The sequence below is a fragment of the Sus scrofa genome, chromosome 6 (genome assembly GCF_054392235.1).
Source record: "Sus scrofa isolate SSC_HxYL_T2T_F1_AM1 chromosome 6, Sscrofa_HxYL_maternal_Yorkshire_Landrace_v2.0, whole genome shotgun sequence".
Taxonomy (NCBI): domain Eukaryota; kingdom Metazoa; phylum Chordata; class Mammalia; order Artiodactyla; family Suidae; genus Sus; species Sus scrofa.
In genome coordinates this window covers 11,904,711-11,930,119 of record NC_139388.1, presented here as the reverse complement: position 1 = coordinate 11,930,119, position 25,409 = coordinate 11,904,711, and the positions used below count along the sequence as shown (strand labels likewise).

The following is a 25,409-nucleotide window of genomic DNA, read 5'->3' as shown; positions in this document are numbered from 1 at the left end:
GTGATGTAAAAAATTAGTAAATAGAAACCACCATTAAATAGGAGACCAGAAGGGGGCATTCTCATGCCCTGCACTGATAGCAGAGCCCAATAGGAAGAAGAAAGTCTGCTCTTCTTTCCTGGCAAAGACTCAGCCAATGAAAAGCCAGCAACTCTTTGTTTCCTCTGCCCCCCCTTCCAACTTCCTATTCCCCTCTATAAAAGCATTTCCTTCCCTTGTCATGTGGGGACTTGCCTGTGGCTTGCCAAATTGCAATTCGTTGCTAATCCTGGATAAACCCATCTTTGCTGGAAAATATCTGGCAGGCTGTTTGTTTTAGATCAACAATGACTTTTACTAGGGGTTTTCCTTGTCTCACCATCATCTAGCTCCTCAGACTTTAGGCACCCACGTGGCTTCTCTCAGTTCATTTATCCCTCTGTACATGTCACTTCTTCATGGCCTCTAATAATTCTAAGTTATCGGTAGTAGCTGAAGGGCTTCCATTTTGGGTTCACCAAAGACTGCAGCCAAAGTGTGATGCAAACGGGTGTAGCCGGGCCCAGAGCCCTCTGGGCAAGCCGTTAAGAAGAATGGTTGCTGTCATAGGCATTCTCTCCATCCTTTACACTCTGATGACTGCTTTTAGGAGCCACATCTCTCAGGACTATGATACAAAGAGACATTTGAAAGCTTTGGCAACTCTATCTTCCTTCCATAGTTGTCCAGGGAAAGGCTATTTCCCTTCCTGCGTTTCCAGTGGAACCACTCTCCTTTCAGCATTAGTACCCACTTAAATATGTCTTGGACTAGGAGATATGAAGAGAATGCCAAGCTTTGCCAAACACCCTCCCTCCATCACCTTTGTAAAATGTAATTGGGATAGTGGTATAAGGTGATGAGAATTTCTTAAAAAAAAAAAAAAAAAAAAAGAGGGGCATAGTCCCTTTTATGTATTACATGGCTAAATCATGTTTCACTCTTATTAAGAAAGAATTAAGAAAAGTAAGTAGATAACAAATACATAGATCACATATTGACTTATAATTGACTGTTAGAGCAACATGAAAATCAAACCAACAATTATGGCATTTAAATTTAAATGTAAGAACAGTCTCTCTGAAAATTATTTTATGTCTGGTTTACTGTGACTTCTCAGGTGTGTTAACATGAAACTATTTGTGTTTTTACTTAGCTTTTTAAATGAAGAAGACCATTTTCAAAGACACATTAGAAAATATTTCAACAAGATATACAAATTCAGTGGAAAAATCACCCATTTATCTATTTTAAAATGTATCTGGCATATTTTCTAACACAGACAAACAAGTGTTTGCTAAATATCAATCTATTTGTGGTAGAAGATTTATTTGACCTCTTACTGGAATTCTACATAAAGGATTTTAGAATACATGTTGCATCTTCAGAAAACCACAGAACTGGCTCCCGATTTTTTTCTTACTGCCTGTCAGCAGCACCTAGATTTGTAACCTCAGTTGTGTTTGATGGTTTGGAGCCCAAATCCATTGGAATGACTCTATTTTGAAACTAAATGATTTTATTTTATGGCACAAAAACGTTGTTTACTTCCCTTTTTCTGATTCTAGCTCACTGTTGACATTCTCCATAAGACCCACCATCTTTATTGGAAGGAATTCAAAAAATTCCTAATGAAAATGTTCACCACATAAAGAATGGGTATAAACAGCTGACTTGTAAGGGACAGTCTCTAGCATGTGGGAAGAACTTACGTCTTTTATTACTATAACTTTGGCACTTTATAAAAATGCTCTTTTTAGTACTGTGAATAAACTTTTCAGTAGCTCATTCAGGAAAAATTTAAGAGTTGTTTTTGTTTGGATTTACAAACAATATACACACTTTTTTCATTTTTTATAAGTATATTTCTATACGTCTGTCTTTTGACTTATTCTGTATTTCTCTCTGTCTTCTGTTTTGTAACCTACACCTTACTTTTCTAACAATACCTACGTAGAATCAAGTTTAAAAGGAAGTCGAAGAGGAGGACCTAATTTTGAATATATATTCATAAAAATGTCAAGGTCAGTGGGTAAATGTTATTTTAAACTATCGAGTAATACTGAATACTGCTCTTTTTTACCTTTATGTCTAAAAATATATGATCCATGTAGTAACTACCAACTGAGAGTTTTGAAAAGCAGGTGAAGAGGCCAAAGGTGGGCCTGGCTGATAAATTACCTGATTTATCAAGGGACTATATTTTGCTACCAAAGGATAGCAAAGCTACATATTCACATTTGCAATGGAAAGTTCCCAGCTAGCTATGGAAGGGCGCGAGCTTGAAATACGTGTCTGAAGAATGAACAACACTGTTCATTCACAGAGTATTTTAATTTCTTAAGCAAAATCTCAACACTCTCCTTTCCTTACACATCCTTTCCAACTTTGTGGCCTTATGTGAATGAGAGCAGTGGAACTAACTGGAGTCTTAATGAGAAAAAGAAATTCAAGAGAGTGGTTGCAGCTATAGCCACAGGACAAGTAAAATACCCCTGAACGGAGCTTGCAATGCATGCAGGCATCCGCGGATAGTTAAGAGGATGAAATGTGTTAAATACAAAGACACTATTAATGGCATACAATTCTAACAAAACAGAGCATACAAATAACACTTTAGATGTGAATATCCAAATAGCACAGTTTTTCGCGTTATTCGGCTAACCCTTTTTCCAGACTGAGCCCGGCATCTACATTCGCAGGACCATAGAGGGGCGCCTAAGAACCCACTGACAAAATTCACCCTCGCAGTGACTCACTCCTCCGGGGGTGACTCAAAGAAACCACTCCCATTGTGAAAGTGAAATACACAGATTCTCCCTGGGCACAAGCTGCAATATCCAGACTTGGATGGTTTCACATTTTCCTCTCTTTTGTGAAGGTGAATGAAGGTCCCCACTGAGTGTCAGAGAACCTCCCTACTTGGAGGCAGTATTATTGCAGTTCCTTACAACTTCCCATGTCACTTGAAGTGACGTTTAAATGATAAATAGATATGTAACAGATCTATAAACAAAAGCCTTCTTGTCTTGGGACACCAGATGGGGGAGCTCTCATGCCCTGTGAAGACAGCAGAGCCCAACAGGAAGAAGAAAGGCTGCTCTTCTTTCCTGGCAAGGACTCAGCCAATGAAAAGCCATGGACTCATTGTATACTCTGCCCTGCTCCAAACTTCCTATTCTCCTCTGTGAAAACATTCCCCTTCCCTTCCCAGCAGGGGCTCTTATGTGGCTCCCCCTGGGTGCAGACCTGGAATTGCAATTCTTTGCCGATCCCAAATAAACCTGTCTTTGTTGGAGAATGATCTGATGGTTTATTTGTTCCAGGCCAACAGATGATTTTTAAAAGCAGGACCATAGATTAGAGGTGGAGGAAACAGTTGTCATGAAGCCTGGAGGGAAGGGAAGAGCTTGCTGTTTTCAAAGGTGGCCAGGATAGATGGAGAGTACTAACTGCTAAGGAAAGTGGAAGAATTCCTGTTGGACCCTTAAGAAAGCTTCTAGTCATAGGGATCGCAAATTCATAATTTATAACCAAGATAAAAATAAATAATATTTCCTCTTTTGTTTAAGGTGCAATTTTTGAAATGAAAATTAAAAAAATAAAAATAAAAATGAGTAGGGGAGTTTGGTAATTACAACAAAAAACCTTAGAGTAAAACCTTAGAGTAACCAATTCTTAGTTTGGAAATGACCAGCCCAGACTATGTATACTACACATTTCTAATTGGGGTGGTTGATGCTAGACTAAATTAGGAAGCATACTTTGATTCTAGGCTAGTCATTCTCAACATGTGTTCTAGAGAATACTGATTTTAAAAGCTGTTAACTGGAAATTTTAGAAAGAATTCCAAGGCCAAATTTTGATCAGTATATACTGAGTATAAACCAAAAAATTCTCAGCTCTTTCAACATGGAAATAAACATTATATACAAATAATTTTACAATTTGTGTAACCACTGCCCTCTCTTTTTCTTGAACTACCTTGGAGTTCAGCTTCAGAGGATAAAATTTGGTCATTGCTACTCCTGGAGACTCGAGACTCCACAATAATAAATCTCCCTTGGTTCTTGTTAACCTATTATAAAATACGGTTACTTTTTATGTATTTTCCATTAAAATAATTATGAATGTCTTAATGTTAAAGAACATAAAATGGGCTATTTATTCCCTTAGGCAAAGGAGATTAATTTGATGGCTTTATTTTGGATTTTATGGCCAGCTGAGCTTTTATACCTAGGATGTTGAAAGTGCATAATCTGGCCAAAAACAAATTAGGAATATAAACCATTAGGAAAATCTTTTCCAAAAACTTTTAGATATGCTCTGTGATCTGAAGTCTTCTGAGTTCTGGATCAACCAAACCAATATTTACTTGAACTATATCAAATGCCTTATTAATTTGGCTTTAGTTCATGAAATCTGATTGTCCAAAATAATCATGCAACCTCAAAAGAGAAAGTAGAAGATTTAAATATTCTTATAATTCTGAGAGATATGGGTGCATTTTTTTCATCTTTTAAAGTTTTGTATAAGTGTAGTTGACATGGGTGCATTTTTAATAACTTTTTATTTTGAAATTGTGTAGCACTCACAAGAAATTGCAAAAGTAGTTACAGAGATTTCCTGGGTACCCTTCATCCAGCTTCCCCGAATGATAGTATAACATATTGTCAAAACCAGGTATCTGATAGTATTATAGTACTATTTGCTCAGGTATAGACTTTATTTGGACTTCAATAGCTTTTACACACATTGTGTGTGTGTCTGTATGTCTGGTGGGGGTGGGGGTGCCTATCTTTTAAGGAAGGATTTTTCCAGGGAGTTTTCAGAAAAGACAGCTGCCTAAGCAAGCTAATTAGATATCTAGTGCTAACAATCTTGACCTCAATTAGGTGAAGGATTCCTAATTAAATCATTACAGACTTTTGTGTTAAATGGTAATTGAATGCCTAAAAGTTCTTCACAATTATATTATATTAAACAAGAATGTATTTGCATTTTTAATGCTGTATTGATTTCCAATTCACGACAAGGCTGTCAGTTCTATCTTACGTTGCCACGGAAGGCTTTACACATAGTTCTCGAGGGCTGACAAGCTTACAGAAGGGGTTAAAAAAACAACCAACTGTGGGACCCACTCAGGGTTTTGTCGACAGCCGACAGCCGCATCTGAGTTACTTGTTTCCACAATTACCACTGTGTCTTTATGTTAAGTTTGTGAATAGGAACACAAAAAAAATCACAAAACTGGAGATACTCTCTTTCTCTTAAAATGTTTATATCATGGAGCAAAGTTTCTTTTGATTCAGGCCTATTTTTCAGAGGCCAAGGACAGTTGGCTTGACTAATCTGGTTGCATACATGAAACCTTTAGGTTTCAATTATGCTTCATACTTATCTATTTAACATGAATTTTCGGTCAATAGTGGTTATCTGTGTTTATAGGGATATATAGCACATAACCCTTAATATTAATTTATCCGATGATTTCTCTTAAATCTAACCAGAGCCATTGACAATACCCGTTTTCACTTTTTGGTTCATCTCTCATTCTGGCTTTTCCCAAGCCACTGAAAAAAAAAAAAAAAATTGTATCATGTGGTAAAACCAAGGTTATTTTTTCTTCTTTCTTTTTTTTTTTTTTCTTTTTGGGGCCGCACCTGCGGCATATGGAAGTGTCCAGGCGAGGGGTCGAATTGGAGCTACAGCTGCTGGCCTACACCACAGCCACAGAAATGCTGGATCTGAGCTGCATCTGTGACCTATACCACAGTTCACCACAACACCAGATCCTTAACCCACTGAACGAGGCCAGAGATTGAACCCACATCCTCATGGATACTAGTTGGGTTCATTACCACTGAGCCTCAATGGGAACTCCCTAGATATATTTTAAAAGGGATGTCTTTGCAAATGTATCATGAAGAAAATATCTGTCTGAAATTGGCAGCCAGTCATTCTTTTTTTTTTTTTTTTTTTTTTTTTTTTAGTATAGATGTTTCTTAATTTATTTATTTATTTATTTTTTTAATTTTCCCACTGTACAGCAAGGGGGTCAGGTTATCCTTACATGTATACATTACAATTTTATTTTTCCCCCAGCCTTTCTTCTGTTGCAACATGAGTATCTAGACAAAGTTCTCAATGCTATTCAGCAGGATCTCCTTGTAAATCTATTCTAAGTTGTGTCTGATAAGCCCAAGCTCCCGATCCCTCCCACTCCCTCCCCCTCCCATCAGGCAGCCACAAGTCTCTTCTCCAAGTCCATGATTTTCTTTTCTAAGGAGATGTTCATTTGTGCTGGATATTAGATTCCAGTTATAAGTGATATCATATAGCATTTGTCTTTGTCTTTCTGGGCAGCCAGTCATTCTTACCTAATGGTTCACTTAGTTGAATAGACAATTTAATAATCAAGCACAAAGGTAATGCTCACTTTTCTGCTGTCATACAATACCAAAGATAGAAACGATGTAATAGCTAAATAAAAAGTTTACTCCAGGTTATCTATTTCAAATTTCTGGTATTATTTAAGTGAATATAATTTTTTTACTGAAGTATTCAGATATGATTAAAACTGATCAATTATTCAGATTGAATTCTAAGTGAAAAATAATAAAAGCAAATGAACCAGAGAATATATTCCTTCAGAAGTATGCCATGGCAAAAGGTCCAGAGATTTCAGCTAATGCATAGAATTGTCTTACCTCTTCCCTCCCACCGAAGAATAGAACAGATTGTCTGGCTAGAAAGATGTTTATATATTCACACAGTGCTCAATTTACCTCTTTCACAATATTAGATGCATTAAGACTCCCATACAAATTCATATCCTTGGAAAGCACTTTAAAATATCTAATGGTAGTAAAGCATTGATCTATAAAAAAGAATCAACATTCCTATTGACATGTTTTTCTGGTCTCCTCTGATAATTTATGTAGTCTTCATATATATATATATATATATATATATTTTCCAGTGATATGCATTCATCTATATGAGGAATGGTTCATTTAAATAATCCTATGTTTCTGATTATAAAATAGGAGGATTGAAATACTTTAGACATAATATAACTGCATAATGGTGTCATATGCAGATGTTATTTTTCCAAGTTTTATGATAATAACATGGGCTTGTATATATTTTGGAAACGATTTGCACTTCAATACTTTTATCAAATGTATGATTGAGCAGTTGTTACCAGAAGTATTATGATGTAATTTTCAGTGGAGTGGTTTTATCCCAGGTCCATCCAAATTGGGGCATCATCAAAGTATTCCAGGCTATGTTACAAGCCTCAGATGTGTTCAGCGCACCTGGCCTTGTCTTTTTGCCTTGTTTTGCAGCCCAAAGGGCCCCAGGAATGACTTGTACCATCCTTGTGGTCTTAAATATCATCGCATTCTAAACCTTTCCTCAGAAATAGAGCCTGGACTATATACCATAGCCTGCATTCTGCCTGCCATCTTTCATATTTTCTAACTCTAAACCTCTGTACCACACCTGCATAATTTCTTCAGATTTCTTATACATAATATACGTCTATTTTCATCTAATTTTTTCAACTTGATCCATTTTGTTTTTAATTTCACTGATATGTTTTTTCAATGTTTTTTTCCTTTTCTATGAACTTTTTTTCCAAATGTGCTTTATCTTAAAAAAAAAATAGTGGTTGCGCTAGAGTTTATAATACACATTTACAACTAATTTAAGAATGCTTTCAAATAACACTATACTAATGGGTAGTGCAGATACCTTACAAAAGATGATTCCCAATTCCTTCCTCCCGTCCCCTATAACACTGCTGTCATTCATTTTGCTGGATACAGAATCCTAGGTTGGCATGTTTTGTTTTGTTTTGTTTTGTTTTGTTTTGTTTTGTTTTAACACTTCAAATATTTCACTCTACTCTCTTTTGGTTTCTGGCCAAAAATCCACTGTAATTTTTAACCTTATTCCTCTAGAGGTAAGGTGGTATCCTGTTGCCCTTAGCTGCTACTTTTTTTTTTTTTTTTCATGGTTGCACCTGCAGCACATGGAAGTTCTTGGGCCAGGAAATGAATCCAAGCCACAGCTGCAGCAGTGCCAGATCTTTTAGCCCACAAATGCTGGGGCTGGGGACTGAACCTGTGCCTCCACAGCAACCTGAGCCACTGCAGTCAGATTTTTAACCCACTGTACCACACAGCGAGAACTCCCTGCCTTTAAGATACTTTTAAGGTATAATCTCTATCTTAGTTTTTCTTCAGTTTGAAGATGACTTACTTAAGTGTAAATTTTACCTAAGTGAGCTTCCTGGAATTGTGGTTTGCTGTCTAATTAATTGTGGAAATGTCTTTGCTCTTATTACATTAAATGTTGGTTTTCTTTTTCTCTTTCTGTATTTTGATTAACATATTATCTTTGATATCTTTCTGTGAATTTATTATTTTTTTTCCTCTTGCTTTTAAGTTTGGGAAGTTTCTATTTACGTATCTTCGAGCTGAGTCTTTCCTTGGCAATGTTCAATCAACTGATGAGCCCATCAACATTCTTCATTTTTCTTAGAGAATTTTCACTTTCTAGCTTTTCTCTTTGATCCTTTCTAACCTTCAGTCTCTCTGTTTCCATTACTCATCTTCTATTCTTGCATGTTGCCTGTTTTTTCTACCAGAGCCTAGTTTATAGCTGCAGAGGATTCTGCTCCAGGTAACCTGATTCGTGCTGTGTAGTTGCCTAGATCTCAAGACTCTCAAGACAGGATGCTTCATGTCACCTCAATTCTGTCATGTGTCCAACTCATTTTTTTCCAGATCTTTTACTTGCTGTAAGCACAGAAGTGACAACTTTTAAGTTCTTTACAAGTTAGAACAGTAATCATAAATCCAAACATACTCTGCTTTATCTTTAAAGATATTTATAAATTTTTGTTCCTTTTTCCATGTTGTGATCAGCTCTTAAACATTTATAAATATTGTTGATAATAATTCCATAAATTCCAATTCTTTGGATTGTGTGTGGTGTTTTTGTTTTTGTTTTTTGTTCATGACACCTCTTGCTGATATGAATTTTCCCCTCATAGGTCTTGTAATTCTGAAATGCAAGCTCATCCTTGGTGGATCTATCTGGGTAATCCAACCCTGTAGCTTGATGGAATGTCTTCTTATCTCAATGCTATTAATGTTCACAAGGTAGCAGGTGCCACAGCAACTGTGGACTACTTTAAATGTATTTGTCAGCCTGAGTTTTTCCCAATTAAAAGAGTTATTGCCAATTCAAACCCCAAAGATGTATAAGGGCTTATCTATATCTACAAGTCTTTAGGTAATTTAAAAATATTTACAGCCCAGGCTGAAACAGGCTAAGTCCCTTGATTATTCCCCTATTAAGTTGGTGATAATTGGAAATATCTGTTAGGATGTTTTCTAGCATTTCAAATTCAACCTGTCTAAATGTGAACTCTGTATCTTGTCCCCAATACATTATCAGTGTTACAACAGAATTATCATAATAATGAAGAAGGTGCAATGTGGTGATACCCTCAACAAACATCATCCAGTTATAATAAATCTACATAGTCAAGAGTTAATAGCAGAAATGGACACAACACTGAAAATCTACTGTACTCTAATTTTTAAAACAAAACAAAAACAACAAAAAACACTACCCAAAGCAATCTACAGAGTCGATGCAATCCCTATCAAATTTCCCATGACATTTTTCACAGAACTACAGCAAACAGTCCAAAAATTTATATGGAACCATGAAAGACCCAGAATTGCCAAAGCAATGCTGAGGAACAAAAACCAGGCAGAAGGCAAAACTCTCCCAGATTTCAGACAATATTACAAAGCTACAGTAAATCAAGATAGTGTGGTACTGGTACCAAAAGACATTCAGACCAATAGAACAGAATAGAGAACCCAGAAATAAACCCAGACACCTATGGTCAATTAATTTTCGACAAAGGAGGCAAGAATATAAAGTGGGAAAAAGTCTTTTCAGAAGGTGGTACTGGGAAAACTGGACAGCTGCATGTAAATCAGTGAAACCAGAACACACCCTCACACCGTGCACAAAAATAAACTCAATATGGCTTAAAGACTTAAATGTAAGACAACTTACCATCAAACTCCTAGAAGAGACCAGAGGCAAAACATTCTCTGACATCTACCTTACAAATGTTTTCTTAGGTCAGTCTCCCAAGGCAACAGAAACAAAAGCAAAATTAAACCAATGGGACCTAATCAAATTGACAGACTTTTGCACAGCAAAAGAAACCGTAAAAAAAGACAACCTATGGAATGGGAGAAAATAGTTTCAAATGATGCAACTGACAAGGGCTTAAGCCCTAAAATATACAAACAACTTATACAACTGAACAACCAAAAAACCAACAACCCAATTGAAAAATCAGCAGAAGACCTGAATAGACATTTCTCCAAAGAAGACATACAGATGGCCAACAGGCACATGAAAAAATGCTCAATATCACTATTTATTAGAGAAATGCAAATCAAAACTACAATGAAGTAATACCACATTGGTCAGAATGGCTATCGTTAACAAGTCAACAAATAACAAATGCTGGAGAGGGTGTGGAGAAAAGGGTATCCTCCTTCACTGTTGGGAGGAATATGAACTGGTACAACCACTATGGAAAACAATATGGAAGTACCTCAGAAAACTAAATATAGAACTACCATATGCCTTAGCAACCCCACTCCTGGGCATTTTATCTGGACAAAACTTTCATTCAAAAAGATACACACATCCCTATGTTCACTGCAGCACTATTCACAATAGGCAAGACATGGAAACAACCTAAATGTCCATTGACAGATGAATGAATTAAGGAAATTTGGTTATATATACACCATGGAATACTAATCAGCTATAAAAAACTACAAAATAATGCCATTTGCAGCAACACGGATGGAACTAGAGACTCTCATACTAAGTGAACTCAGAAAGACAAACACCATATGATATCATTTATATGTGGAATCTAAAACATGGGACAAATGAACCTATCTATAGAACAAAAACAAATTCATGGACAAGGAGAACAGACTTACGGATGCCAAGGGGGAGTGGGGAGTGAGTGGGATAGACTGGGAGTTGGGGGTTAGTAGATGCAAACTATTATATTTAGGATGGATAAGCAATGAGGTCCTGCTGTATAGCACAGGGAACTATACCCAGTCTCTTGGGATAGACCATGATGGAAGATAATATAAGAAAAGGAATGTGTATGTAGAGAGAGAGAGAGAGAGAGAGAGAGATGGATGACTGAGTCACTTTCCTGTAAAGCAGAAATTGGCACAACATTGTAAATCAGCTATACTTTAATAAAGAGATAATAATTTAAAAAATAATTACTAATTCTTGATTCTTCCTCCAAACCCATCTGCCCCAAACATGCACTGCACACACCCATCCTTAGCTCTTTTCTCCCAGATTATGGTGAATCTGTGGGGGTCACCTGGTTACCCCTCATTTACTCACCCCATCTCCTCCAACAAATCCTGCAAGTTCTACCTTCCAGACACACTCGGAAGCCAAACATCTCTCTCCTACAGGTTTGTAGTAACCTGATCACTCACCTACGTGTTTCTTCCTTTTCCATGATAAAGTCTGTACTCCCCAGAGTTACTGGAGGGAGCCTTTATTATTTATTCAGAACACATCACTTTTATTTACTGAGTCAGACCACAGCACACCCTGCTCATAACTCTCCGATGACTTCTCATCTCACTCAGAATAAATTTCAAAGTTTGAAAGCAACACGCCTGCAAGACCCTGCGTGATGTGACCAGAAATCACAATGTCTCAGGTCATTTAACTCCTCCAAAGTCAGTCAGCTCATCAGAGAGACTGTCTTGAACCAGGCAATACAAAACTACACCCTGTCCCCCTGTCATCCTCTATTCGGTTTTAATGTGTTTTCTTTCTTATCCACAGAACTAATAACATAGCATTTCTACACATTTCCTAACATTTATTATCTACTAATGATTTATCCCCAAGGAACTTGCTGTTAGTTCTGTAGGAGCCAGATTACTGCCAGGAACAAAGGAGGTGATTTATCAATATTTCTTCATTCATCAAAAAATAATTGTGACACTCTATTTAGTATCTAGAATAAGATGTTGAGCCAAATGTCCATGTGTTTGGTAGATTATTAAACATGGCTCAAATAAAAGATGTGCATTGATATTGTAAAGAAAGGGTGTGTGAACAGGGCCTCTCATCTACCCTGAGGAACCATGAGTCACTTCTCTGAAGAACTGACAGGCATGCGAAAGGTCTTTTGAGTGACAAGGGCATTTGAGGCTGAGGATCAGCTTGTGCAAAGGCCCTGTGGCAGGAGAGAGCAAAGCCCAGCCATGTAAATAGGAAGCCCTATGTGTCTGTTGAACACAGAAAAGGAAGAGACAGAAAGGAAGAGACAGAGGCTGAAATGATGGGCAAACCATGAAAGTCTGTACAGACCTTGATGAAAAGTGTTCTTTATCCCTGAGCAATTGAGCAGTTAGAATAGTTTTGAGCAGATGATCAGGTTTTCATTGTAAGAAGATAATTATACCTCCACTGCAGGAAATTCAGAGGCTTTGGCAATAATCTAGGGACCAGAAAGTGATAATATGAACTAGGAGACTGATTACAGTCTAACTACCTGTGATTAGTTTTCTAGAGATATGTGGAGGTTAAGAATGGGCCTGGTTGGTGACCAATTAGACTAAGAAAAGAGGGAGATACCGAAAATATATCCTAGATTTTTAAAAAATTTTTAAATTTAATTTTTATTGCTATTTTGTTTTTATTAGATTTGCTTTAGAGTGTTATAAATGGAAACCATCCAAGCAAAAAAAAAAAAAAAAAAAAAAAAAAGAATAGAAGAGAAACATAGACTCAACCGGAAAAAAAGGTTTAAAATGGCAATAAATACATATCTATCAATAATTGCCTTAAATATCAATGGACTGAATGCTCCAATCAAAAGACAGAGTGGCAGATTGGATAAAAAAGCAAAAACATCCTAGATTAATGGTTTGCCCAGGTGTAGAGAAATGTCATTCCCAGATGTGGGAGGGAAAGGAAGGTGTGAATGAATGAGTCTAGGCTCACACATTCTTCTCTTGCTTTGGAGCTGCTATTTAGAGACTGCATTACTGTTCTTAATGAAACTCCGCCCTCCAACTTATGTGAAATTCCCTGGTAAGGAACCAGCTCATTTTAAGACTATCCTCATATGTGCCAATGCATCTTAACTTTGGCATAGTCCAGAACTGTCTTTGCACATAACCTCAGTATGTCCCTATGACTTTCATCTTCTCTTTGCTTTGCTGCTGGGGAGTGATTTACTTATGCTGTTTGCAGGACAAGGTGGAGCATTTGAACTTAAAGAATATTTTTAAAAGTAATTCTTGGCTCCCAACAATTTAAAGTTTGAAATATGCAATAAATAACATCTAAATAACAAAGTAATACATCTTCTAGAACAATTCACTGTAGCAGCAGGTCTCATGGATTATCTTCATGGCCAATAACCAGAATCTTAAATTAGAGGCAAAATATGAGCCATCAAATTATTAGTGTCAGTAAAGATATATGGAGATGCCTCACCATTTTAGTATAGGCTACCTGAGTGCTTTTAAATAAATGACAAAAAATAAACTGCACAGAATATGTTATTAAATTAAAAACTGGTAGTATGTGGATTTGAAATAATAATTATATTTTGTGAAACATTTATGAAAATATCTGTCTTTAAGGCAACAATTTGAATTATTAAATATTTGTCACCTCGATGCTCTGATTTAATAAAATCAGAATACCCAATTATGTATTTTTACTTTTTATATATATGACTGCTAATCTATAAAACAATCACAATTATAAATATCATATCATTATTAAAAAACAAAATGCAATACATTAATTCTGCATTTTAGTTCAGAGTATAATTTTTTTTTTCTTTTTAGGGCCACACCCATGGCATGTAGAAGTTCTCAGGTTAGGGGTTAAATTGGGGCTGCAGTTGCTGGCCTATGCCATAACAAGGGATCCAAGCCGACACCACAGCCCATGACAAGGCCAGATCCCGACCCACTAACCAAAGGCAGGGATGGAACTCAAATCTTCATGGATGCTAGTCAGATTTGTTTCCGCTATACCACAACAGGAACTCCCACAGTTCAGAGTATGATACTGAAGGAAACGAAAACATTCAATCCAATTCTAGAGGGGTTAAATAAAAATAATATGCAATGATGCATCTAGCCATTTTTCATTAGCTCAAAGAATTTCATGATTTAGAAAGTCTGTCAAACATCCCACAGAAAAGAAAATCACAAGCAGCTTCCTTTGAAGTAGGTCTCACTACCTAGAACTTAAAAAAGCATACTGAAAAGGAATCTTACTTTTACTGAGTTGGAGGAAGTCATCTTTCTATTATTAAGCATGGCTGAATAATTAGAATTGGAGTGGAAAGCCACAAAGGGAGATTATTTTAAAATAGATTGGTTATCCTTGATCAGATATGAATAAATGATAATAAGCCTAACATGAAACATGGGATTATCATCTTTGCATTTATATAACATTTGTCATGATATTCTGGAGACAATATATAGAAAAATTACTGGAAAAATAAAATATAATCATTTTATTATTGAACACAATCTGTTTATAGGAAACTTCTTCCTAATTTATAGGGTTATGAGTTCATGAATAAATGGTTAGGAATACTCGTGTTCATGTCTGTAGATATATATGTTTTCGTTTCTTTTGAGTAAATATCTAAGAGCTTAATTGCTGGGTCATGGGGAAAGTATATGTTTGAATTTTTAAGAAATCCTCAAACTGTTTTCTTCAATAGTTTTATAATTTTGCACCTTGTCCAGCAATCTAAGGGAGTTCCAGCTGCAACAAATGATCACCATTCCTTGGTGTTGTCAGGTACAGTGGTATCAATCTGCACAACAAGGATGGCTAATGAAGTTGAACATCTTTTCATGTGCTTAACAGCAATTAATATATTTAATTTGGTAATTTTGTGTTCAAACATTTTGCCAAATTATTTATTTTACATCAACTTTTTATTTTAAAAAAGTTTTGGTTCTACTCTAGAACATTGGGAACTGTATCCAATATATTGTAATAGAACATGATGGAAGATAATATGAGAAAAGAATGTCTCTACATGTGACTGGGTCACTCTGACGTACAGCAGAAGTTGACACTGTAAATCAGCTATACTTAAAAAAAGAAAAAGGAAGTTTTGGAGTAATAGAAAAACTGTGACCACAGTACAGAATGTCCCCATAAACCTACACCCACGTCTGCTCTGATTAACATTTTACATTAGCATGGTGCATGTGTTAATTTTATCGCATGGATATTGATCTATTACTATTAACTGAGGTCCATGCTTTATTCAGATTTTCTCATTTTTCGCCTTATGTGCTTTTTCTGTACTTGGATCCCATGCATGATAACACGGTACAATGAGTCTTCCCGTCTCCTTAGGCTGCTCTCACCTGTGATGGTCTCTCAGACTTTCCCTGTTTTGGACACCCTTGTCAGTTTTGAATCATGGTCATGGATTTTGTAAAATGTCCCTCTACTGAGGATTTTCTGAAATTTTTCTCATGATTAGCCTAGGGCTATGGGTTTTAGCAGGAAGAACACAGGGGTCACATTTATTAATGTACATTTGGTATGATGTGATAAAAATGACACTTTGTCTATATCTGGAACATCCCAGAGATGCAGAGAAGAGAGTATTACAGATGAAACTATCTATGAAATAGAGTTTTCTTATGTTCCACTGGTGGGAATTACAGTTTTGGTTTTTTTTGGTTTTTTTCACTTGAATAAAAATTAAGTTGTGGGGAAAATACACACATACACACACACACACACACACACACACACACACACATATATTTGGAATGTTCCAAATATAAACAAAGTGTCATTTTTATCACATCATATCAAGGGTACATGAATGAATGCATGACTCAGCATTAGTGAGTTAACCCTGACCACTGGGCTCAGGTCATGTTTGTTTGTTTGGTTTCTCCTCCATCAAATGACTCTACTTTTTTCCCTTTCCAACTGCATCTGTCAACAGGCAGTCACCATGTGCAGCCCACTCTTAAGGAAGGGGGTTTAGGCTTCATGTCCTTGGGAGCAGAATATCTACATAAAATATTTGGGATTCTTCTCCAAGGCAGATTTGCCTCTTCTCCACTAATATACGTTCTTCATTATTTGTCAATATCCATATGGACCCTTTGGATATTTATCTTTTGTGTTATTGTCCAGTCCCACTTTATTTATTTTGTTGCTCAGATCATCCCATCTGAGCCACTGGTAACTCTTTCATTTGGATCCTGTGTCCCTTTGACATCCTTTCTCAAAATAGTTTGTTTATTTGTTTTTAGCACTTCCTTACTTTGGGGCACGGAAAAAATACACCAGGTCAGGTCTGCCTCATATATTTTCCTGCCCCAATCCTATAACTAGCATTTCTCCAAAGACTCCTGAATCCTTTGGAAATGTGGATGCCTAGGAGAAGCAATTTTCCTTGTAAAATTTTAAGTGAACCGAAAGAGGTTTCTCATGATCAGCTGGTGAATAATTGGGTAAAGCAGGATAATTCAAATAATCCCCTGTATCAAATTATTACTTTATATTTGAATATAGATCTTGGAGTCTATGTGATGACTCACGTTAAAACTTATAAAAAGCAATCACACTTTCTAAAGGTTTTAAATATTTTTTAAAAACCTGTCTGTCACAACAGGGTTTTATGACAAGTGAAAATTTTCCTGAAGTGGCCTTTTCCAGCTGTTGTTTCTAACTCTAACATTACTCCAGGGCATAAGAGAATTATTCTAAAGCACCTATTATAAACCTGCTTTGTATACAGTCTTTTTCCAGGGACCTTCCAATTTGGTTGGGGAGATACAAGTACTACATTTTAAAGATGACAAATTCCTTAGTTAGACATCAATAAGTTTGAAGTCTAGCTCCAAATTCTGCTTTAAATAGGGGCATAATATAGACATTGTAAAAGTTATGATGGGGGGGCACTTTCTGTTGGATTAGAGGATTAGCAAGATGCTTTCAAGTGCTGGCATTCTGTTCTGCAAAGGCAGCACGGCCCATAATTAAGAGCTGCAGTACCGAGTGTAATTACTACACTAGTTCAGAGAACAGAATGGTGTCGGCTAAAAGAGTGGGGTGGGGGACTGATGAAAGATGTGTGACCGAGGATTTCAGGTGACCACAAAATATTTAGTGCTTGGATTTATAACCAGAGTGGAATGTTTATGACCCAGTCATCACGCTTATATTTTATTTCATGTGACAGTGGTGACACTGATCCACCTTCAATCAAACTGATCAGTAGCTTTATTAAATGATTTACAGCTTACTATTGGACTAAGTTTTAATAGAAATGTAGGACATGTGTTTCATGTGAGAATGAAACACAGTGCTGTGGCTCTAGCATAGGCCACAGCTGCAGCTCTGGCTGGATGCCTAACCTGGGAACTTCCACATGTCCGCAGGTGCGGCCATAAAAAAAATTTTAAAAATTAAAAAATAACAGAAACAAAAACAAAGAAGTTCTTTTAAGCCAAACTTATTTTCAAGAGTAAAATTCCTAGCACTTTAGTTGTCTCTTAAAGTGAACTGTTCTCCTACTGCCAACCAACAGTATCTGTTTCCGCTGGTGAGAGGGCTTTATGCCTTTTCTTTAAAATTTTTTTCATTTTCCTTTTTCCTTTATATTGGAGTATAGCTGACATACAATGCTGAGTTTGTTTCGAGTGTCCAGCAAAGTGATTCAGTTATACATAGAAACTAAATGCAGGAGAGGGTGGGGAGAAAACGGAACCCTCCCATGCTCCAGTTACAGCAGCTAAAATGGCTTTTTCCGTGGGTCCCAGATGTTGAACACTGGTTAGGTATTCTCCTTGAGCAACTGTTTCTGGCCCCATGAATTGTGTAAATCCCCACTCGGAATCCGAGAGCAGCCTGTATCAAGATCTACCAAGTGCTGCAAACAACGTTTGCTACCAACTGTGGCGCATCACTTTCTCTGACAGTCTCAGCTCAGGATGAGGGATGAAAGTAACATTTCCCCACGGTGTTGAGAGGCAAACGCATGAAAATAGCTGCCACTGCCATTGGTAAACATTTTACGTGTTGAAACAGCCACCTACTTCCAATCCCGGGGTGGTGGCGGGGAATATATGCCATGTATAGTGATACTCATAAAAAGAATAGATGTGTTTTCTGGATTTAAATCTATAGCACAGGGAGGTCCATGTGATTGGAGAGAAAGACAAAGAGAAATTTTTCTTTTTTTATCCCTTTGATTCAGCTATAAGTAAAATGCCCTAAATTAAAGTCTGAGGAGTCTTGTGGTGGTTATGTTAAAGACATTTCAAAATCACATGATGGTATTTAAAGTTCAGACGGGAAACCCACCCCCTCCCCTTTTTTTTAAACTCAATGAGAATCTGCTTTTGGTGACTGTGGCAATATTTTTTTTAAAAAATAAGCTTTCACCAGTTATAACTGTATTAAGCGTCTCTGATGAGTTTTACTCTTTCTGCTAGGTTGGTGGTTGTTATTTAAAGGGTAATCTATCTGCTCAGATAGTGAAAAACAAAAGCAAGATGTGAATTAAGTCCTAAATAATAAACTTGGCTGTTGTGTAGGTGCAGTGGAAGAGCAGAAAGAACTCCCGTTTTGCAACAAAACAGAAAACAAAGAATTTTGGCTTTACCAGCAATTTGTTGTAGAAATTTAACTCACGTGACAGGTCAGACTCTCAGCTCTTATGTAAAAACGAGTAAATAAGAAAGAATGATCTGTGAGGGTTCTTCCCAAGGTAAATAGCGGATATTTATGTCAGCAGTGGCAGAATCTTCAGGGAAAACAAAGATTCCATGCTTAGTAAAGCAAAGAAATAGAAAAGGGAAATAAAACCAAGGAGATGGCTAGACGTGCACACAAAACCCTGACAAGAATCACATTTGTAAGGAGGTATATTATACGAAAAACGACAGGATATTTGCATGTCAAAGTTGGACCTGTTAAAGTTTGATTTGATAACATGAACCAAGGCCCAGACGAATGGAGTGACTTCAAAGTCAGTGAATGTCAAGAATGCATGAGTGGAATTCAGGGTTCCCAAGGCCAGGAGGACATTTCTACCGCATCAGCTACCTAGATGCCCAAGCACCATGCGTTTAGTGTCATCACACCTTTAAGGATATTAGATGTTCTTCCTCTTTCTTTCACCTGCTATGGGAGATCAGATGTTCCTCTCTAATCATTCATTTACTGAACACATCCTACGTGTCAGGGACTATCCTAAGGAAGGGCTATGGTTGTAGATGATGGGGAATATTTTGTCATTAGAAGCACCCCAAGAAACATTGTACAAAAATGTTTACCAATAACAAGGACTTATTGTATAGCGTAGGGAACTAACTATATTCAATACCTTGTAATAACCTATAGTGGAAAAGAATCTGAAAAAAAATCTATCTATGTAATAGATATAGATAATATATACCCGAATCACTTTGCTGCATCCTTGAAACACTGTAAATCAACCATAAACTTCAATTAAAAAAATAAAATATTAAAAAATACCTACAGGTAAAAGTTCAAGCTTCTCTTACACTTCTGTGGTATAGGTAAAATATCTTACCAGGAGTTCCCAATTTGGTGCAAGGAGATCACAGGACTGGCAGTGTCTTGGGAGCACAGGGATACAGCTTCCATCCCTGGCCTGGCACAGTGGGTTAAGGACTTGGTGTTGCTGCAGTTTAGGTTGTAGCTGCAGCTCATATCGGATCCCTGGCCCAGGAACTCCATAAGCCGTGGGGCAGCCAAAACAGAAACAAAACTTAGCAGATCAAGGATTATCTGCCTTACATGGTCAAACACACACTGAATGTGGACAACATGACATGATTTAAACATATATCTTCTAACAGATACGCTTCAAATGGAAATCATCGTCAAGGCAAATCTTTTTTTGTTTCTTAAAAATATTCAGAAAACTATATATATTTATAACATATATAAACTATATTTAACACTTTTTTTTTTTTTTTATGGCTGCACCTGTGGCACATGGAAGTTCCCGGGCCAGGGATGGAATCCAAGCTGCAGATGCGACCTACACTGCAGCTGTGGCAATACCTGATCCTATAACCCACTGTGCCTGGCCAGGAACTGACCAGAGCCACTGCCGTCAGATTCTTAACCAACTGTGCCATGGTGGCAACTCCCAGAAGTGCTACTGATTTTAAGTAAATGTAGTGAGTGTGGACAGAATGAAATCCATCTGTTTAATCCTAAATCCTTCATTCTCAGAAGCACTAACTTGCTCTTAGGGAAATACAAAACAAAAGCATTTTTCAGTCTGGATTTTGAAATAGACTCAGGTTATCTATAAATATTTCTTTATAATTATAGGTATTTAATTTTTTAATTTGAAAGACTATTAATTATAGAGTAACTATAGAGATCATAATGCCCAAAGATATTAGGTCAGTCGGTTCTCTAATACACTGCTGTGTAACATAGAGACTATATACACATATAGACACATAAGTAAAAATACTAAAAAGGATGGTTTTGAAGATTCACATTGTGTATTCCTCCCATCCTTAACCTAAGTTGATTCCTAAAATTTTTTAAATTTTTTTGTCTTTTTGGGGCCACACCAACGGCATATGGAAGTTCCCAGGCTAAGGGTCAAATCAGAGCTGCAGCTGCTGACCTACAGCACAGCCACAGCAACTCAGGATCTGAGCCAGAGCCACATCTGTGGCCTACACCGCAGCACAGAGCAACACTGGATCCTTAACCCACTGAGGGAAGCTAGGGATTGAACCCGTGTCCCCATGGATACTAGTTGGGTTTGCTACTGCTGAGCCACAAGAAGAACTCCTAAGTTGATACTTTTAGCCAACTTTGGCAGATGTTAACTTGACTTCTGTAATACTTATGTAGAAGTGCTGACTGTACATGAAATAAAAATCGAGTCTGCATTTTCTTTAAAATTCCTCTAGCACTAAACAATATTATGGGTAATTCTGGTGTTACTTAGGATAATTTTACACAGAAGCAAATGAAAGATTTCTTGGAAAGATGCATTTAGATGCCCAAACAATTTAAATCAGGTAGTGTTATAGGCAAAAAACAAATAAGCAAGCAAACTACAACAAAAACACTTTGTGAGGAACTTTGTAAAACAAGTGTGCAAACCAACCTTGTAAATAAACTGATATAATTCTCAAAATAAGTCCACAGGCTAAAGCCTAAAGAGTGACAAATGTCCATAAAATTTTAAAAACACTGCAAATGAATGTGGCTGTTTTCATGGATACGTATCAAAAGATTAGAGTGAAAAATGAAAGATTTCTTACAAGCACGGTGGGCAGCCATAACTGATGAGATGATGAAGTTAAACCAATGCAGCCAATTTGATCATTCAGAGCTCTCTCACAAAGCATGTCAGCTGTGCCTGGCAATATCAGAATCTATAACTGTGATTGGTTTTCACTCAGATGGGCTCCTCTCACCTTTGCCGTGCCTTAACACATTCAGCAAAAAGAAATCCAGGGACGTTTTCATTTCCACCTGGAAAATATCTCACCAACACCTAAAATCCATCATGTACATTGTTTCTATTTTCTACGAATCACAACCGGCAATTAGGTTGATAAACCACAGGTCATCATTTTTCTTAGCATCCCATACATTTTTTCTCACCACTTCCCAAGCCTTTGCCAGCTAAGTTTCTTGCCATTTTTTGGTCAACTCTGGCTAACAGGTTTCTTCTTTCCAATGCCACATGTTTTACTTTTTTGCTATGGCAGCATCCCACTTTTAGGATACGTTCTACACCGTTTCCTCTCCTGCACAGCAAACCACCTCAAAATGTAGTGATTTAAAATAAAAATGCATTGTTGTTGCTTCCTCAGTCTATGGGCCAGCTGAGCAGTCCTCTGGCCTCAGCTGGACTGGCTCACCTGTTTGCAGTGGTGCAGGTCAGCGAGGCATCTCTCTTTCCAGGGGCTGTCTGGCTCTAAGCGATCGTCCACCTTCATGGAGCTGCTCATCCTCCAGAAGACTAGCTCGGGCACTTTCTCAAGGGGATCAGAGGGGTCTGAAAAAGAAGACAAGACAGCAAGACTTCTTGAGTCCTAGGCTTAGAAAGGGTACACCGATATTTCCTTTGACTTTCTTCTACTGGCCAACACAAACATAAGACCAAGCCAGACTCAAGAAATGGGGGCAATACCTCTCTCTCTCAAGAAGAGGCTGGACCATAGGGGACGACGACAGAAGAAAATCAGGTCAGGTCAAGTCAACATTTTCCCCCAGGGTTCCTATGTTCTGAGTTAGTGAACTAATTAACTAATTAAGCATAGGAGCACATATGCCACAAACAGCCAGTACTGACCCTGTGCGGTAAGAGAGAAAGACCCCTCCATCAGAATGAGCGAAAGCAGTATATGTTTGTAAGTATTTGTTATTATCCGTCTACTAAGGGTGTATTATATGGAATACATCAAGCTTACTTTATATAGCATGGCTCTAGAAAATGTAGATAATGGTTCCTATCTTCCTTTACATACTTTCTACAAAATAGTGTGTGTGAAATAAATACCATGAAGAGAACTTGAATGCCTTGTATACAAGTAAGGAGATCAGCTTCTACTCTTACTCATGTTTTTTTTTTAGCATTTCATAAAATACATAGGCATGCATATTATTTAAATTCTCTTGTCCTCAAATCATAAAATAAAATTAGTCTCCCATGGCAAGCTTTGGATCTACGGTTTATTATAATGAAATCAGTGACAGGAAAAAAAAGCTAACTTCCTAATAGTTTTAAAGCAAGAGTTAAGCAAACCAGCATCCATGTATCTTAAGCCTCATGGGTCCCATATGGTTCCCCTTAATAGAGCTGCGGTCCCTGTTACATAATTCTCATTTTTCACTTCCTCAGGTTCCCTCACTAACCTCGCGCAGTCTGCTTTCTGAGCTGAAATCACACCACTGACAGGGAGTTAATGCTCCCCTTTTGATTTCCCATGAAGAACCATATTATCAGACCATTATGGGCTAGTTGCTAATTATATTTTAAGTATCAGACATGTGGTATTCCTTAGCCTGTGTTTCTGTAAAAACTACTGAGTAGCAAAGACATGAAGGATTATCACAAAATTCTCTAATTATACTATTTTCTTGGGAAACTTTGAGTTCATCTCTTCCAAGAATTGACACAAGTTTCAAAACCAAAGTTGACTCTTCCTGCTTGCAAAGATTAGACAAACCATCATGCCAGCAAACAGGGGTCTAGTTTGCCTCTCCCACTACCAGAATCCACGAGTAGAAGCACCTTTAGTACAGAGACTAGGGCATTTCATATATACATTTGGTGCTTCTTTACCATATCTCTGCAAGCACTATTCCTAACTTATTTCATTGGTTCTCAACCCTGGCTTCATAGTGAAATCACTCGGGCAGCTTTTAGAGGACATCACTATGCACAGATATTCCCTCAGAAATTCTGATTTGATTGCTCTAAGACAAAGCCATTGCTACTGTTTCGAAATAATCACTGGGTGATTCTATTGTTCAGCCCAACTTGAGAACTATGAACAGCCACTCAATGAATATTTAAGTTGTATTTAATTTTTTTAAAACAGTCATTTTGTTTCAGAATTCACTGACACATTTTGAGCCAACATTTCATCCCTTTCTTCTCACATGTGTACAGATCATCTTTCTTGATAATGGACTATTGTTAGATTCTATGAGCCGAAGAGCCACGTGACTGAAGATGTAAAGGCACGGGAGGATAGAATGTGCTTTGCATTCTAATTGCCTCAACTAATCATATTTTGAGAACATAATTAGCAGCCTTGGGAAAAATAAACAAAGAGAACTGTAGGTTCTAATGCAGCATCTTCAGGCCTTAATCTCCCCGGTATGGGAAATCTAAATAAACATATGCCCCTCTGGGATTAGCCAAATAGGATAGTGGCATATATTATTATGCAGCACCTTTGATGACTTATGATATTAATTAAATGTTACAACTAAAGGACATTCCATGCAAATGAGGATAACTTTATAATGAGACTTTTAATCTGACCATCTTGGTTATAAACAGGACATGACTTTTGTTGGTTTCCATATAGGTCAATAAAACTACACTTGTCCATCAAGTAGAACAACACGTGTCTGCAGGTCACTGAAACGTGTACATACCCCAAGGCATGATGGTTAATTCTACAAGTTTATATTGTGCACCTATATTGCTGGGCACTGTGAGCTCATGTGCAATGAAAATCTCGTAATACTAACCTCCAATATATGATGCCAGTGACTATAAGGTAAGTAATTTCTTATATGTGCCACTACAAGAAAAATTTGCTGATTAAGGCACAGTTACCACTGCTAAAAAAAATGTCTTAGTAAAAAAAAAAAAAAACACAAAAAGAGTAAAATTTTTTGAACACTGATGATGCACCAGGCATTGTGCCAAACTCTAAACCTCACAACAACCATATAAAGTTCCGTTATAATTCCTAACCCATGGATGGGAGAAATTAGGTTCAAAGAAGTGCAATCACTTCCCCAAGGCCACAGAGTAAGTTACCAAGATTCAGGGTCCTATCTTTTAATAACATAGCACTCTACTATTTAGAGTCTATTAGAGAAAGAACAAGCTTTATTTTCTAAATAATATCCTATGCAAAGTGTTGCAGTGGTTTCTTGGCACCTCATCAGAAAAACATTTCAATCAACCTTTGAGTTCTTAGAAAGCATCCAGCACACACAAATGTGATTTTTACAAATACTTTAAAAATAAGTTTTGCCTGAACATAATGCTAAACATGTAAAGACAGTGTTTGCCAATTTGCATGGGTAACCAAAATGTATCAAGAATCTGAGAATTTTACAGTGAGAAGAATATAACAAATCATTTAGCTTAGCTTTCAGAATAAGGAATGTGGAATCCAAGGGGATCTAGGCACTTGCTAAAGGTCAAGGAAGCAATTCATGACAGAGACAGTAAGTACAGTGGTAACATCTCAGAAGCTACTTACGACAATGTTGTTATTCAGAGTGCACATTATAAATGCTATAGACGTGGTAAGCCGGTAAAAGGCATTTAGGCAAGGCAGAGACACAACCGGCATTTTTCTTATTATTATTGTTAACAATAAGATTTTATTATTAGATTTAATATTATTGGATTTAATAATAAAACATTATTATTAACAATGTGACCAATTTTGATCAGAGGAAGACATGTACTAGATCACTAAGTAAGTCTACTG

At 37.0% G+C, this 25,409-nt stretch overlaps 1 protein-coding gene across 3 annotated transcripts in view; it reads right to left on the bottom strand.

The window, feature by feature from the left end:
• LOC110261267 (uncharacterized) overlaps positions 1-25,409 on the bottom strand; it is a 341,592-nt gene that overhangs the window by 58,178 nt on the left and 258,005 nt on the right. For all 3 annotated transcript variants that reach the window (XR_014805424.1, XR_014805423.1, XM_084959556.1), the window contains one exon: positions 22,083-22,219. Coding sequence is in view for 1 of the 3 variants with exons in the window: in XM_084959556.1 (XP_084815682.1) it covers positions 22,083-22,172 (90 nt within the window). In the remaining 2 variants the exon portion in view is untranslated. The remainder of the gene's footprint in view (positions 1-22,082; positions 22,220-25,409) is intronic.